At 39.1% G+C, this 17,872-nt stretch overlaps 1 protein-coding gene across 3 annotated transcripts in view; it reads right to left on the bottom strand.

Annotated features, from left to right (window-relative positions):
• Positions 1 to 17,872, bottom strand: part of Vav (Vav guanine nucleotide exchange factor) — a 632,485-nt gene that overhangs the window by 339,117 nt on the left and 275,496 nt on the right. For all 3 annotated transcript variants that reach the window (XR_010858641.2, XM_067138057.2, XM_067138058.2), the window contains exon 6: positions 9,578 to 9,781. Coding sequence is in view for 2 of the 3 variants with exons in the window: in XM_067138057.2 (XP_066994158.1) it covers positions 9,578 to 9,781 (204 nt within the window). In the remaining variant the exon portion in view is untranslated. The remainder of the gene's footprint in view (positions 1 to 9,577; positions 9,782 to 17,872) is intronic.

The raw sequence follows: 17,872 nt of genomic DNA, 5'->3' as shown, positions 1-17,872 counted from the left end.
AAATCCAAAGCTCCTCACATAAGTTCTGGTAAAGTCATGGATGGAGACCTCCTTTGACTGTAGGAGCCCTCTTCTTGTAGACTTCCTCGACCATAGAACCACAATCAATGCACAGCGCTATGAAGACACTTTGCAGAAACTGTGACACGCCATAAAGTCAAAACACCCTCGAATGCTGTCAGACGGAGTCATCCTGTTGCATTATAATGCTCTCCCCTATTCTTCCAATGTGGCGTAGGCTACACTCCAGCGATTCGGTTGGGAAACAATTCATCATCCTATGTACAGCCCGGATCTTTCACCTTGTGATTTTTGCCGACCTGAAGAAAGACATTTGTGGACATCTGTTTCATTCGGATGAGGAAGTGAAAGAGTGGGTGCGGTTGTGAATCCATCAGCAACCTACCTCTTTCTACAAAACTGGAATTGATCGTCTCGTTTCCATGTGGGATAAATGTATTAATGCTTTTAGTGATTACTTTTGAATAAAACCATACCATGGTCAAGTGTACCAGGTATTGGGTTTTCATTGGACTGCCCGTTATACATTGTCACTATATATTTATATCTGTATCCATTACTGTCTGGCTCCTTGGCGGAATGGTCAGCAGTGGCTTTCGGTTCACAGGGTTCTGGGTTCAATTCCAGCTGGGTTGGAGATTTTAACCTCAAATGGTTAATTCCCTTGTTTCAGTAACTGGATGTTTGTGTTGTCCCCAATATTTCTGCAACTCATACCCCACACACAAAACTATCCTCCAACACGCAGTTTTCCATACGCGGTAGATGCTGCCTACCCTTCTTGGAGTATCTGCAATACAAGAACTGAGAAATGTTAGCAATAACCATACCAAATTATATATATCCCTCTTTGTACAAATGTTATTTGGTTCTTTGTGATGAAGTTGAGGAAGAAAGAACTTGCCATCTTGATTAGTGAAGGAGCCCACAATTTACGCAGGCAGCCTAGGTTCTGCCCATTGTATATTTTATTTCTTCCACATATTTCTGAACATCCCCCTTCACAATTCCACCTAGCTCATTCTTGGTTCCTAGTCCTCAATTGAAAAACTGTCTGTATCCGTCCTTTAGTTTCTTTTCTCCTCTTCCCTTCCACAAGGTTTCATTTAGCCAAGAGATACTATGACTTTCATCAGTTAAGTTTAGAATAGAAAACTAAGAAGTCATCTGCATAAAAAATTAAACTAAAAATTACGTACATTTGTTGAACTTTGTGTCCAATATTGAACGATACAATTTCTGCACTTAAAAAAAACGCACGTATGTCCACAACGTGGTCAATGATACAGTCATGTTTATAATTACGCCCTTTCCACCAAATGGAACTGAAGTTCATCACACGTATGAATGTGTTTCATTTCATTAATTGAAATTCTTGTCTTCTTAAGAATCTCCATTGTTTGCACAATCCGCACAGTACATCGCTCAATGTTCTGTGCACAGGAAACTTCGGCACGACATTCACGACACACTTGAAGATCTGTTCTGTTTGCAGGAACCAAAAGTGCAGCATCCACCTTCTTGATCTGCGTTTCCAGATCACTGTGGTTCATCTTCAATTCCAGCAAGTTGTTTTATTTTTGCCTTCAGCTGTCGTGGAATGTAGGGTAACAAGTATTGCATCTTCCAATAATCTGTGCAGAATTCATGAGACAAAATTTTTCATAAGTGCCTCCCCGGTTTGTGTCACATATTCACCTTGCCAGGAAAATTATATAGACGTTTATTTCTCCATTTTTAATGGGCGATTTCAATGCGAGAGTTTGGAATACAATTGAAGGATACGAAAGGGTGATTGGTAAATGTTGGGAAGATATGGAAGCTAATGGGAATGGGAAGCGTTTGCTGGACTTCTGTGCTAGTATGGGTTTAGCAGTTACAAATACATTCTTTAAGCATAAGGCTATTTACCATTACACATGGGAGGCTAGGGGTACCAGATCCATAATAGACTATATCATAACCGACTTCGAATTCAGGAAATCTGTTAGGAATGTATGAGTTTTCCGGGGATTTTTCGATGATACAGACCACTATCTGATCTGTAGTGAACTAAGTATCTCTAGGCCTAGGGTAGAGAAAGTGAACTCTGTCTGCAAACGAATAAGGGCAGAAAATCTCCAGGACGAGGAAATTAGACAAAAGTACATGGATATGATTGGTGAAAAGTTTTGAACAGTAGATAGTAAGCAGGTTCAGGATATAGAAAGTGAATGGGTGGCATATAGGGATGCTGTAGTAGAAACAGCAAGTGAATGCCTAGGAACAACTGTGTGTAAAGATGGGAAAAGGCGAACATCTTGGTGGAATGATGAAGTGAGAGCAGCTTGTAAACATAAAAAGACGGCTTATCAGAAATGGCTCCAAACAAGGGCCGAGGCAGACAGGGATTTGTACGTAGATGAAAGAAACAGAGCTAAACAAATAGCTGCTGAATTCAAAAAGAAGTCATGAGAAGATTTTGGTAATAACCTGGAAAGGCTAGGTAAAGCAGCAGGGAGACCTTTCTGGACAGTAATAAAGAATCTTAGGAAGGGAGGGAAAAAGGAAATGAACAGTGTTTTGAGTAATTCAGGTGAACTCATAATAGATCCCAGGGAATCACTGGAGAGGTGGAGGGAATATTTTGAACATCTTCTCAACGTAAAAGGAAATCTTCCTGGTGGTGTTGCGAACAGCCAGGCACATGAGGAGGAGGAAAACGATGTTGGTGAAATTGCGCTTGAGGAAGTGGAAAGGATGGTAAATAAACTCTATTATCATAAAGCAGCAGGAATAGATGAAATTAAGACCTGAAATGGTGAAGTATAGTGGGAAGGCAGGGATGAAATGGCTTCATAGAGTAGTAAAATTAGCATGAAGTGTTGGTAAGGTTGCGGTGTTGGTAAGGTACCTTCAGATTGGACAAAAGCAGCAACTGCACTGATCTATAAGCAAGGGAACAGGAAGGATTGCACCAACTATCGAGGTATCTCATTGATTAGTACACCAGGCAAATTATTCACTGGCATCTTGGAAAGGAGGGTGCGATCAGTGGTTGAGAGGAAGTTGGATGAAAACCAGTGTGGTTTCAGACCACAGAGAGGCTGTCAGGATCAGATTTTCAATATGTGCCAGGTAATTGAAAAATGCTACTAGAGGAATAGGCAGTTGTGTTTATGTTTTGTAGATCTAGAGAAAGCATATGACAGGGTTGTTGTTGTTTGAGTCATCAGTCCATAGACTGGTTTGATGCAGCCCTCCATGCCACCCTATCCTGTGCTAACCTTTTCATTTCTATGTAACTATTGCATCCTACATTTGCTCTAATCTGCTTGTCATATTCATACCTTGGTCTATCCCTACCATTCTTACCACCTACACTTCCTTCAAAAACCAACTGAACAAGTCCTGGGTGTCTTCAGATGTGTCCTATTATTCTATCTCTTCTTCTAGTCAAATTTAGCCAAATCGATCTCATCTCACCAATTCGATTCAGTATCTCTTCATTCGTGATTCGATCTATCCATCTCACCTTCAGCATTCTTCTGTAACACCACATTTCAAAAGCTTCTATTCTCTTTCTTTCTGTGCTAGTTGTCATCCATGTTTCACTTCCATACAATGCCGCGCTGAACACAAAAGTCTTCAAAAACATCTTTCTAATTCCGATATCAATGTTTGAAGTGAGCAAATTTCTTTTCTTATGAAAGCTCTTCCTTCCTTGTGCTAGTCTGCAATTTATGTCCTCCTTACTTATGCCATCATTAGTTATTTTAGTACCCAAATAACAATATTCATCTATTTCGTTTAAGACTTAATTTCCTAATCTAATATTTCCTGCATCACCTGCCTTCATTCGACTGCACTCCATTACTTTTGTTTTGGACTTATTTATTTTCATCTTGTATTCCTTACCCAAGACTTCATCCATACCATTCAGCAACTTCTCGAGATCTTCTGCAGTCACAGATAAAATAACAATATCATCTGCAAATCTCAAGGTTTTGATTTCCTCTCCTTGGACTGTGATTCCCTTTCCAAATTCCTCTTTGATTTCCTTTACTGCCTGTTCTATGTAAACATTGAAAAGGAGAGGGGACAAACTGCAGCCTTGCCTCACTCCTTTCTGGATTGCTGCTTCTTTTTCAAAGCCCTCGATTCTTATTACTGCAGACTGATTTTTATACAGATTGTAGATAATTCTTCGTTCTCGGTATCTGATACCTATCATCTTCAGAATCATAAATAGCTTGGTCCAATCAACATTATCGAATGCCTTTTGTAGATCTATGAATGTGATGAACGTGGGCTTGTCCTTCTTGATTCTAAGATCAGACGTACAGTCAGGATTGCTTCACGTGTTCCTACATTTCTTCTAAAGCCAAACTGATCTTCTCCCAACTCAGCTTCAACTTGTTTTTCCTTTCTTCCATAAATAATACGTGTTAAAAATTTGCAGGCATGAGATACTAAACTAATGGTGCGGTAGTTTTCACACCTGTCAGCACCGGCTTTCTTGGGAACAGGTATAACAACATTCTGCCGAAAATCAGATGGGACTTCTCCTGTCTCATACATCTTGCACACTAAATGAAATAACCTTACCATGCTGGTTTCTCCTAAGGCAGTCAGTAATTCAGAGGGAATGTCATCAATTCCAGGTGCCTTGTTCTTATTTAGGACACTCACAGCTCTGTCATACTCTGACCTCAAAATTGGGTCTCCCATTTCATCAGCATCAACAGCCTCTTCTTGTTCCAGAATCAAATCTACATCTTTACCTTGATACAACTGTTGGATATGCTCCTGCCATCTTTCTGTTTTGTCTTCTTTCCCTAGAAGTGGCTTTCCATCTGAGCTCTTAATATTCATACACTTAAGATTTCCTTTCTCCAAAGGTTTCCTTGATTTTCCTGTACGCAGCATCTACCTTTCCCAGGACCATACAGCCATCGACATCCTTGCACTTCTCCTTCAGCCATTCTTCCTTAGCTACCTTGCACTTTCTATCTACTTGATTCTTTAATTGCCAGTATTCTTTTCTGCCATCTTCATTTCTAGCATTCTTGTATTTTCGTCGTTCATCAATCAGCTCTAGTATCTCCTGAGTTATCCACTGATTCTTAGTTGATCTTTTCTTCCTTCCTAACATTTATTCAGCAGCCCTACCGACTTCATTTTTCATGACTCTCCACTCTTCCTCTATAGTGTTTCCTTCAGCCTTTTCATTTAGTCCTTGTGCAACATGTTCCTTGAAACAATCCCTCACACTCTTTTCTTTCAACTTGTCTAGATCCCATCTTTTTGCATTCTTCCCTTTCTTCAAATTCTTCAACTTCAGATGGCATTTCATGACCAACAAGTTGTGGTCAGAGTCCACGATGATGGTTAGACTCAGTTTCTAACGATTTAAAGGTAAGAGGTATAGAACTAAATGAGGCCACAACACTATTTGCAAATCGAGGATTGTGGCGACGTTTAGTGAATTCACAGAGACTTGCAGACTGAACGCTGAAAGGCATAACAGTCTATAATGATAATGTATGTATCTATGTAATGTTTATTTTCTAGTACTTATGAAGGCAAAGAAGACTGATAAGAGGTCATCTCTTACCAAGCATAAATCCCCCTCCACCCCTGTTTATGTCGAAAATTGAAATGATGACAAGTTCCCTACCAGATTGTTTGCTTTCTGAAGGGTGGTGACTCAATTCTAAAACATCATGTTCATCTGACAAACCTAAAACATCTGATTCATCTTGAATTTTTTGAGTAAGTTTCTTATCCATTTCTTCTCTTGTAAATCCACCTTGCTACAAAAAAAAAAAAAAAAAAAAAAAAAAAAAAAAAAAAAAAAAAAAAAAATAAAATATATAAATATGCCATGACTTATTCTTATTAGCTGCTCGGTGTTATCATGCGGCCCTTAAAAGTGCAATGACTGATAGGTATGTTTTATTTTCATTGATCCTACTATGTGTAATATGTTTTTCGCCAACAGCCTTGGGCAGTAAATAACAATTGTAAACACGTAATAAAGAAAAGAAAACCACATGCGCAGAAAATAATAAACAATGCTTATTAGTCATGCACGGAGAAGACATCTAGGCTCAGAACCCCTTCCCTGCCACAGCCGATAATCGGCGACGACAAATTCTATGATACAGATGTTGATTCCCATAGGGAACCTGAAATGTTTGTCCCGATATAATACCAATATAAATGGTCCGTTATTGGACATAATAAATTTTCCAGCTAACTCATTCCTGGTTGCCAGCGTTTAGCTCCCATGTGCTAAGTTGGTACTTAGCACACCCACCAAGACACATGGCTAGTGCATACCGTGGAGGCCATTGCGTAGGCTATTTGGAGCCACCGGCACTGCCAATACACTATGAGGGACTTTGACTCATTATCAAAAATTGATGTTTGCTTGGCACGTGAATGCGGAAAAATATAGAAGGTTTTTCACAATGGGAGTACATATGAAAGACATGGGTCATAAATTTACAAATATCAAACAAGACCTTGTAATTATTAATAGAATAAATAAAGGTAGACTGATGAATAGTTTAGAAAATATTCATATTTTTCTGGATAAGTTAATTAATAAGGACAAGAACTTAAATGAGATGAATGAACAAAGAAATCCCTTAAGGCCGGTCTCCACTGATTAACATTTAACATTATGTTAAGTGTTAAAAATGTTAAATGGTAACTGGTGACACCATCAACATGTTCAATGTTAAATGTTGAATACTGTTTCATTTAACATTGTGTCCACACTTAATAAACATGTTGAACTTGACTTTCTTTGTTTATAGGCCTATATAGGCCTATATAATTTGTGGTAATACATTTAGGTGGTGTCTAGTATTTTCAAATAAGGACAATGAACTCAGATGAAGAGGATTTGGCCCTTTGTTATTGCCACTGTTGCTTCTTGTTAGAAATGCAGTTTTATTAGGCACATTTCTTCCCCTAATCCTGCTCATTGCTTCAAAAGCAAACCACTTTGAAGTATAAACTTCATCCGCTCCCGCACCCGACTTCTGATTTTTTGCAATATTCGACTGTACTGGGAGCGGAGGGACGCTAGGTTTTTCAATGCACTCGCGGGAGCAATTATAGATAATTTAGAGCTCCTGGAAACTGTCGGCTTTCTTCGCTTCATCTCTGTATTCCTTTGATGAGACATCCCACAAACGAGGTCTTTCTATTATATCGTTAATTAAGTACAAAGTAATCTTGCTCCACTCCATTTCTGACTATAAATTTTAGTATAGTGCAGAGAGAACAACACACGTGCGCGTGCCGGTACCGGTACTGTATTTGTAGCTTATAAGTTATAACAAAGAGAATGAGTGTTGCGGAGTCTTGCAATTATAATCCTACTTCACGAGGAGCACATCGTTTGCGTTGTTTGCCTATCTGTTGACGTGGAAACGGCAAGGAAGTTGCCGAAGCTGTGCCAACATCTCACGAACAACGAACTGACTCGACATGTTTTCCACTTGGAGCGGGAAACACGCCAACATGTTAAAAGTGTTAACCTCAACATTCTGAGTTAACATGCAAAGTCAATTGGAAGACACAATCACAATATACATGTCAATTGTAACATGTTAAATTTAACATGTTGGTGTTAAGTGTTAATCAGTGGAGACCGGCTTTTATACGAACATATATTGAGATACATGGATTCATTAGGTAGGAATCAAACACACCCAGCAATTGTAACAAGCAAGCACGAGAGCCCTACGTCACAGACAGAAGCCACCTCCTCGCGAGAAACAACAAATGACGACACGTCCTCGCTTCCCCTCCCCCCTCCGAATCAAGCTAACATACAAACCACATCACAGCGCTATTACACAAGGTTGCGGACAGTAGAATCAGACCCACACCCGTAATTACGGGAAGTAAATGAAGTGAATTGGACAGGGGTAAGATCAAAATTTCTCAATCAATTTCCATTATTCTAAATAATTTCCTTAGACAACACTTCCACAGGTGATTTCAACTAATAGACGCACATTTCTTTCTTCCGGTTATAGATTGTGTAACAGGCTATCCAACCTGATATGTTTATGAATACAATTCTTAATTCAACCAACAGCAAATACACCCTTTACACTTAGAAAAGGATAAACAAGAAGATCAGCCTTTTTAGTACAGTACAAAGTGACGAGGAAGAAAACTAGAAGTCAAGTAAAGAAGAAGCATATTTCAGCAAAAAGCATTTCTTCAGGATCACAACACCAAAAAATTTTTAGTTTTTAAACAAGTGATTTTATTAAGCTTTCAGGACCTAAAATGATACCAATGACATTTTAGCTCATAGATAGTATTTTAATTCATTTTTAAGTTTAACGTCCTTAACAACCGCCCCCCCCCCCCCATCGCGCACTACATCTCCCCCCCCCTCCTACCCATACGCCCTTTACTAACATTAGTTTTTAAAGTCAACAAAGATTTAACTGTGTGACTGCTTTATGCTGTTTTGTGTATGCAGCTGACGATGATCGCTAAGCGATCGAAACATGTCCTGTTATTCTTAATAATTTTATAAATTGCCAACGGCAAAATAAAAGAAAGGTATCGATTAGGTGGAAATATTTTCTTATATTGATTATGATTCTACAAATTCGTATAGCACTCCACAGCAACCGAGTGGTAAGCCCCAGAGTTACATGATTATGAACGAGCGGTAGACCACTAGTTCAAAATACTCTAATGTCTTGTTTGTAATAATAACACTAAAATAGTTCAATTTTGCAGTTGATGTTTAATGTTAATGTTAATTATTGTTGATGCCCTGAGGAGGATAAGTTGAGATTTTATCATATTCATTTTTAAATAGAATTCCCTGCCCGGCTACTCATTTGTGCCACCCAGATGATGAAGATTTCTTGGGGAGATCACTAATCCTAGATTGTTGCAGTACTGGCAAAGTTTCATTTTCACTTGTTGGAATTTTACTTTTCCTTGCAAGGATCAGAACAGTCAATAAACAGCAAAAGTTGAACAAGTCAGTTTTCATAAATGACCCAACCGTAAGATTTCAAACAGACTCTGAACAGTCACAAGAAGTTGACTGTGAGAATAAATATATATATGAACCAACAGCAAAATATTTCAAACAGATATCTGCATGGGAGAATGTCTCTATCTTTGGCTTAATGATCGGCAGCCATGGAGCTATTCTAAGATACTTTCTAAATTTCTGCAAGTTATTTCCAATTTATACATAGCAAGAAGTGGCTAATCTCACATTGATACGGTCAATACAAATTACATGGAGTAATTTATATTATTTATGAAGAATAACTAGGTGTGAATACAGAAAAATTCAATTTATGAAACAGTTTATCAAGTAAATAAAGTTATAACTTCTTTTTATTGCAGATGGTATTCTTTGCCTTAAGGCAACCTGCAATGCCAAAAAATAGTTAAATAAATAAAATCTATCATCTATCTGCATATGGAAGTGTTTAAAAAATATTGCATTTCACTTTTCCTTTTTTAGTTAAAACTAAGGCTATGGCCGAATTCAGGACAAAATGATACTTACTATTACTTCTTGGTTAACCAGTTCATTGCGAAGACAAACATCTTGTATAAGGGCTTGAGCATTGGTAAGATTGGCACAGTATTCTCCATAAATAAGAAACTTCTCTCGACAATTAAGAAACACTTCACTTAAACGCACTAAGCTTCCAGGAGTAACTGCCTTACGTAACTGACTAAGAAATCCTTGATGAATCTCTGCAAGCTCCTGAGAAACAAAATAACAAACATATCTCAATTTTCATCAAATAAAGAATACATCTAAAACTGTCATAATGGGAAAGAGATAAAGAAAAGAACGAATTAGATGTGTAAGGACAGACTACTACAGTACTTTGCTACAAGTGAACATATCATCTGTCATATGTTAAGGGTGATGAAAATATAATATTATCTGAAAGGAATTTAGCACATGGGCAAGGAAGTGAAAGAAGGTCGAAATGGACAGAGCAAAAGAGTAGTTGACATTTCTGATGAAAATAAGGATAATGGTCTAGTTTAAAAAAAGACAAAGGGAACTACAAGACAAAATACATATATTTATTAAAAAATAAACCACATCTATTAACAATTCACAAATGTTTAAATAATAAAGCCAGGTTACAGTCAGGCCGGTTCAGTCTGCTACGGTAATGGAGTAGGCCATAAAGCCAGCATTTTTATGCCAAATGTCGGGCGGCAATAACTAATTTTGCTCCCCAAAGGAGGCACTAGCTTCGGGCAGATGAGGTCTTTTGGGTTGCACTGAAATCCACTATGCAGTGTTTGTACTCCATGTCAAAAACGGCTGCAACAGGCATCTGTACTCCATGTTGGAAGCGGCCTAGTATAATTCATCTTTCTGAATAACATTCAGAATTGTAATTTGAAGATTTATCCTCATCTCAAGGCGACACCTTAGACAGTCGACAATGAAAGGTCGTTTAAAGAAGAATTCCACCATCTGCAACAATAAATTGGAGAGAAGACAGCATTCAGATTCACTGGGCTGTCATTCAGAAGATTATGAGGGGTCGGATCATCCGAAAACCCACCAGCCAATGCACACACTAAAACTATAAAAAATGAAACCTAAACAAATCTCATTTTTCTTGACACATACAGTAATGTTAACTCCCTGGTTCAAACTGCAAAATTTAATATCATCACTGGCATTATGAACATACACAAAATTCTACACATGGCAATTCTAGAAATTAGGAACAGCGATCAAGACCCTATGGAATCACAAGGATACCAACTTTATAAAGGAATCCCCCAGACTTACAATCCTAACTCTGAAATCTGCAAATAAGACCCACAAAATTAACGCATATTTTCTCACCAATTGAAAAAATAACACTAAAGGGCAGAGAAGAAACAGAAATATTGTGGGATCTCCTGCATCAAACCTTAATCAATACCTCTCCAACAAACATTAAAATTCTCCTCGGCTATTTCAAAGCACAACTGGGACAAGAAAGAAGATACCAATATATCATTGGAAAATGGCCAGCACGTAGACAAACAGAAAAACAATCAAAGATTGATTGAAATCTGTAGAAACCACAACCTTCTCTCAAAATCAGCATGCTTTAAAAGGAAACCCTATAAATTAAAAACCTGACTTCAGAAAAGGGGAATGGTACCTGGACCACATCATAAATATTACCACAGAAAAATCCACAATGTCGAAATCCTAAAGGGAGTAGACTCAGGATCAGACCACTACGCAGTAGAGATCAAAATAAAATTAAACCCAATGGTAAAGAAAAAAGCCTCCAAACAAAAATAAGAGAAAATTCGACTTAACTGCATTAATAAAAAGTATGGAGTATTACAAAAAAACAGGGGACGGATCTGTCAATACCAAATCACTCGAAGAATTGACCACGAAATTAAAATCGATAGCAGTGAATCCCAGGGAAAAATAAACTGGACTGTTGTAAGAGTCTTCAAAAAGCAAACCACTGTTGCACATTTTCTTGATATCCTCAAGTTCGCCATGTGTCTTTAAAAGTTAGAAACTTCATTAAGTTTTGTATTGAACTGGGATTAATAAACTGAAAAGTTAAGGATCCACCTTTTCAATACAATGACAGTTTACTGGTGTGAGTTGGACCACATGTTTATACAGGATTGGTACTAGTTTCAACGCCTATTGCGCGTCGTCGTCATCAGCGCCAATGAATCAATTGAGCAAATCATAACTAACCAAAAAACAATATAAAACATATGACAGCACCTAAATGACAAATGTTAAATTGTAACAAGTTAAAATATAAAACACATGACAGCACCTACAATGACAAATGTTAAATTGTAACAAGTTAAAATATAAAACACATGACAGCACCAACAACGACAAATGTTAAATTGTAACAAGTTAAAATGATGACAGTAAGGTGCATCTGACCATAAAGTAAAATTATATAATATCTGAGAAGGTAAACCCCAGTTGTTAAGTGGTGGTGGTGGTGGTGATTATTGTTTTAAGAGGAAGTACAACTGGGCAACCATCCTCTATATAACACTAATCAGACAGAAAAAATGGAAGGGGTCTGACACTTCAAAAAATGAAGGTACCGGCCTGTCATATCCTACGAATTGACAGGCTAGGGACTGGGAAAGGTTCTAATGCACTAGTGCGACTACAGTAATAACACCAATTAAGAGTGGCTTAATGCCGAATCAACTATATTGAAATATTAATGAGAACACTGTGTACAAATTTACATATATATACAATTTTATACAAGTGGTAAGATTCGTCTTGCTGCTAGGGAACTTCCTACTCTACACACATTTGAGCTGATTAAGCAGTCTTTGGTTCCCTATCTTTACTCAATTATTACTAGTGAAACTTATCTTCCAAGAGGAACGATGGCTTCCACGATGTCTTCTTTCTTCAAGCTATGTGATCACTCGCTCACTTTAACACTCACTAGTTTCACTTATTTCACTCACATTTACCCAAGAGAATGCAGTTCTATCACCTCTTAATTGCTAATGTCTGTATGATTCTCCTGGTGTTGGACTCTGTAGGCGTACTGGATCTACTTCTTCCGTGGTTACCTCTTCCCAACTGTCCGCTCTGATATCGGTAAAATCTTTGTCACGGCTCGAGTCTATGACATGAATACTCCACTCCTCTGATGTGAGATTTCCCTTGAACATCTTTCGTAAAGATTAGTGATTACTCGGTGGGCTCCTCCAGAGACCTTCACTTATCTTTAAAAAGGTACAGCCAATGTCCCTTACAGTCTCTTCCCCTAATTAAGTGTCTTTATTGCAGTTATAAGATTATGAGGATCAGATCCTTGCCCAAATACTTGTACTGTTCCCTGGTCGCCTGTTGCTACCTGAAGGGCTTTCCTGTCGTACTCGCGGCTTTAACTAACCCGCTCAAGTGTTGCTCCGACCCTCTACTCTATCATCCAAGTGTAGATTAATTCCCGGCAAACTGCCTAAGAATACTTGTTAATAGTGACTGGTGATCACTGATGCTTCGACTGTTAGTTTCTGACTCCGAGCTCTTACTTGATTACTGTCGTGCGGCCTGACCGGCTTACTGTACTACTGGACTTCCCTGTCCTTTCTGCTCCCGATTTCTGTTCCCAACTCTGCTCCCCACTTCCAACTAATTACCTGATCTTTTTGGTACCTCCTTAAGTCACCTTTGGTGTTCTCGAAACTACCGTGCCCTGTCGACTTTGTACTCCTTGTGATTCTGATTTGTCATTTTCCTATTGGTCAGTAATATCCCTTCCTTGATGAAGTTATAATCTCTTAATTGTTCTAGAAGCTTGAGAAGCCAAAATTTTCCCTTCTATGTGCATTCTCTAAGGTTTGCTCCGTTGCCCTTTTGACCGTGTACACATCGTGATAAGGGAGTCACAAACATCCTCTGTATACCTAAATGTTTCACCATGCGTGGTTGGTTTCAACTTTTCAGAACTGCATTGTCTTACATTTCCAATATGTATCTTAAAATTATTTCCTTATATAATTATTTTACTCTAACACTTTTAATCCTTTGTCATATACCTAGATTGCATTTTCTTTCCTTGATTCTATGACCCTTATTTTACATTACTCTTTGTGCTGGGAGGTCGCAGTTCGATTCTAGATTGGACTGTTTGCTCAATTGTGTAGAGACTGTGGGCGGCGCCGTGTCAGTGACACAACAGGCAAAGGAAGACAAGGACCATGAAGGGCATGAAAATGAAAGACACCCTAGGCCTCCATACATAGTACCGTCGGGGTCGATAAAGAACAAGAGTTGACCAAGAGAGGTCAGATAGGATAGATGAAAGTGAGGAGCCTGGCACAAGTAAGTGGAAGCAATGCCCGGACTCAGCTAAGGGCCCCGTGGTCGCCAACCCACGCCCAAAGTTCAGAGCCTCAGCGGCCCTTTCAGTCGCCTCTTATGACAGGCAGGGGATATAGTGGGTGTTATTCTACCGCCCCCACCAATAGGGGGAACCAGTTGTTAAGTCTTGATACACAAGAAAATAGTCCAGCTTGAGGCATATAGATCACAAGGTGTATCTTGTAAAACGCATGACAGCACCTACAATGACAAATATAAAATCGTAACAAGTTAAAATGATGAAAGTATGGTGCGTCTGACACATAAAGTAAAATTCTATAAAAAAGAAGGTAACCCAGTTGTGAAGTCTTGATACAAAAGGAAATAATCCAGCTTGAAGCATTTAGATCATAAGGTGTATCTTCAGTCTTGTTAAAAAGAAACTGTAAAACATGTGTTATCCGTGGGAAGAATAAATCTTGTTCTCTAAATCTATGGTGAAATGAAATGGCATATGGCATTCTGGGAGTGTCCGAGGACATGTTCGGCTCACCAGGTGCAGGTCTTTCGATTTGACACCCGTAGACGACCTGCGTGTCGTGATGAGGATGAAATGATAATGAAGACAACACATATGCCCAGCCCCCGTGTCAGCGAAATTAACCAATGATGGTTAAAATTCCCGACCCTGCCAGGAATCGAACCTGGGACCCCTGCGGCCAAAGGCCAGCGTGCTAACCATTTAGCCATGGAGCCGGACAAATCTGTGGTAATCAAAAGGCTTAACTCAGGTGGTTCCAAAGCAAACAATGTGGTCATGTGAAGATCTTATTTTGAACCAATGTCATGATTGCCAGTTCGATATGGAATCGTGGAGACCTGACGAAAAGATTGAAAGCCAAATTAGGCATGATAAAAATTAACATAGACGAAAAGAAAGTCAAGGAAAAGGAGACGAACTCACCTTGAGCAGCATGTTGGCGCAGTTGTTGAAAGGAGTAGAGCTGGGCTACTGAAGAGAGCAATAATAGAGGCCGAGTAGCGGAGGGGAAGGGAGAGTAAGGGGAAAGAAGGGTGGGGGAAAAGAGGAGGATCCAAAGCAGGGGAGTGGGGCTACGGTGGAGCGGCGGGATGAGGAAGTGGGGATAAATGACAGGGATGCGTATTGCGCATGGCTTGAAAGATCGCACTCGTGTTAGGAATTTGATATTTTTTAAAACCAGTTAAATAGGAAATCGAAAAGGACGTCACGCTTCTCAGAAATTTCATTAAAGTTGAAGTTAGGATGAAAATGGATAAAACAATTTTCAATTACATTCATGAGCGGCCCTTTATTAGCCATTTGAAGGATCTCTAAATCATGTTCAATGTCTGTAAACTTGTGGTTGGAATCAAAAATGTATTGACCTACTGCTGAAAACCTATTATATTTTATAGCGTTGACATGCTCCGAATAACAGGAATTCCAGAAGTGTGCACAATTCCCCATCAGTTAATGAATCCAACACTTTTTCAAAGGATAGAAACTTCATGGTTTTGATCCGTATTGAACTGTGATCACAATAAAAATTATTATTCAAAGTCTGGAATCTACAGATTCAAGTGCAACGAATGCAATTCCACATACATGGGACAGACAGGACATAGTTTTACGACTAGGTATTTAACCTTCATGGTCAAATGTACAGTACATTTTAAATTTTTTACATACATACATACATTATCATTATAGACTGTTATGCCTTTCAGCGTTCAGTCTGCAAGCCTCTGGGAATTTACTAAACGTCGCCACAATCCTCGATTTGCAACTAGTGTTGTGCCTCATTTAGTTCTATACCTCTTATCTTTAAATTGTTAGAAACCGAGTCTAACCATCGCCGTCTTGGTCTCCCTCTACTTCTCTTACCCTCCATAACAGAGTCCATTATTCTCCTAAGTAACCTATCCTCCTCCATTCGCCTCACATGACCCCACCACCGAAGCCGGTTTATGCGTACAGCTTCATCCATCGAGTACATTCCTAAATTAGCCTTTATCTCCTCATTCCGAGTACCCTCCTGCCATTGTTCCCACCTGTTTGTACCAGCAATCATTCTCGCTACTTTCAAGTCTGTTACTTCTAACTTATGAATAAGATATCCTGAGTCCACCCAGCTTTTGCTCCCGTAAAGCAAAGTTGGTCTGAAAACAGACCGATGTAAAGATAGTTTCGTCTGGGAGCTGACTTCCATCTTACAGAATACTGCTGATCGCAACTGCGAGCTCACTGCATTAGTTTTACTACACCTTGATTCAATCTCACTTACTATATTACCATCCTGGAAGAACACACAACCTAAATATTTGAAATTATCGACCTGTTCTAGCTTTGTATCACCAATCTGACAATCAATTCTGTTGAATTTCTTACCTACTGACATCAATTTAGTCTTCGAGAGGCTAATATTCATACCATACTCATTGCACCTCTTTTCAAGTTCCAAGATATTAGACTGCAGGCTTTCGGCACAATCTGCCATTAAGACCAAGTCGTCAGCATAGGCCAAACTGCTTACTACATTTCCACCTAACTGAATCCCTCCCTGCCAAATTATACCTTTCAGCAGATGATCCATGAAAACTACAAACAGCAAAGGTGAAAGATTACAGCCTTGTCTAACTCCTGTAAGTACCCTGAACCAAGAACTCATTCTACCATCAATTCTCACTGAAGCCCAATTGTCAACATAAATGCCTTTCATTGATTGTAATAATCTACCTTTAATTCCATAGTCCCCCAGTATGGCGAACATCTTTTCCCTTGGTACCCTGTCATATGCTTTCTCTAGATCTATGAAATATAAACACAACTGCCTATTCCTCTCGTAGCATTTTTCAATTACCTGGCTCATACTGAAAATCTGATCCTGACAGCCTCTCTGTGGTCTGAAACCACACTGGGTTTCATCCAACTTCCTCTCAACGACTGATCGCACCCTCCCTTCCAAGATGCCAGTGAATACTTTGCCTGGTATACTAATCAGTGAGATACCTCGATAGTTGTTGCAATCCTTCCTGTTCCCTTGCTTATAGATAGGTGCAATTACTGCTTTTGTCCAATCTGAAGGTACCTTACCAACACTCCACGCTAATTTTACTACTCTATGAAGCCATTTCATCCCTGCCTTCCCACTGTACTTCACCATTTCAGGTCTAATTTCATCTATTCCTGCTGCCTTATGAAAATGGAGTTTATTTACTATCCTTTCCACTTCCTCAAGCATAATTTCACCAACATCATTTTCCTCCTCCCTATGAGCTTGGCTGTTCGCAACACTACCAGGAAGATTTCCCTTTACATTGAGATGATGTTCGAAATATTCCCTCTACCTCTCCAGTGATTCCCTGGGATCTATTATGAGTTCACCTGAATTACTCAAAACACTGTTCATTTCCTTTATCCCTCCCTTTCTAAGATTCTTTATTACTGTCCAGAAAGGTTTCCCTGCTGCTTGACCTAGCCTTTCCAGGTTATTACCAAAATCTTCCCATGACTTCTTTTTGGATTCCACAACTATTTGTTTCGCTCTGTTTCTTTCATCTGCGTATCAATCCCTGTCTGCCCTGGCCCTTGTTTGGAGCCATTTCTGATAAGCCTTCTTTTTACGTTTACAGGCTGCTCTCACTTCATCATTCCACCAGGATGTTCGCCTTTTCCCATCTTTACACACAGTTGTTCCTAGGCATTCCCTTCCTGTTTCTACTACAGCATCCCTGTATGCCACCCATTCACTTTCTATATCCTGAACCTGCTTACTGTCTACTGTTCGAAACTTCTCACTAATCATATCTATGTACTTCTGTCTAATTTTCTCATCCTGGAGACTTTCTACCCTTATTCGTTTGCAGACAGATTTCACTTTCTCTACCCTAGGCCTAGAGATACTTAGTTCACTACAGATCAGATAGTGGTCTGTATCATCGAAAAATCTGCGAAAAACTCGTACATTCCTAACAGATTTCCTGAAT

Source organism: Anabrus simplex, chromosome 1 (genome assembly GCF_040414725.1).
Source record: "Anabrus simplex isolate iqAnaSimp1 chromosome 1, ASM4041472v1, whole genome shotgun sequence".
Taxonomy (NCBI): Eukaryota; Metazoa; Arthropoda; class Insecta; order Orthoptera; family Tettigoniidae; genus Anabrus; species Anabrus simplex.
Note: the sequence above shows the minus strand (reverse complement) of the source record. Positions and strands in the feature narration are given on the sequence as shown.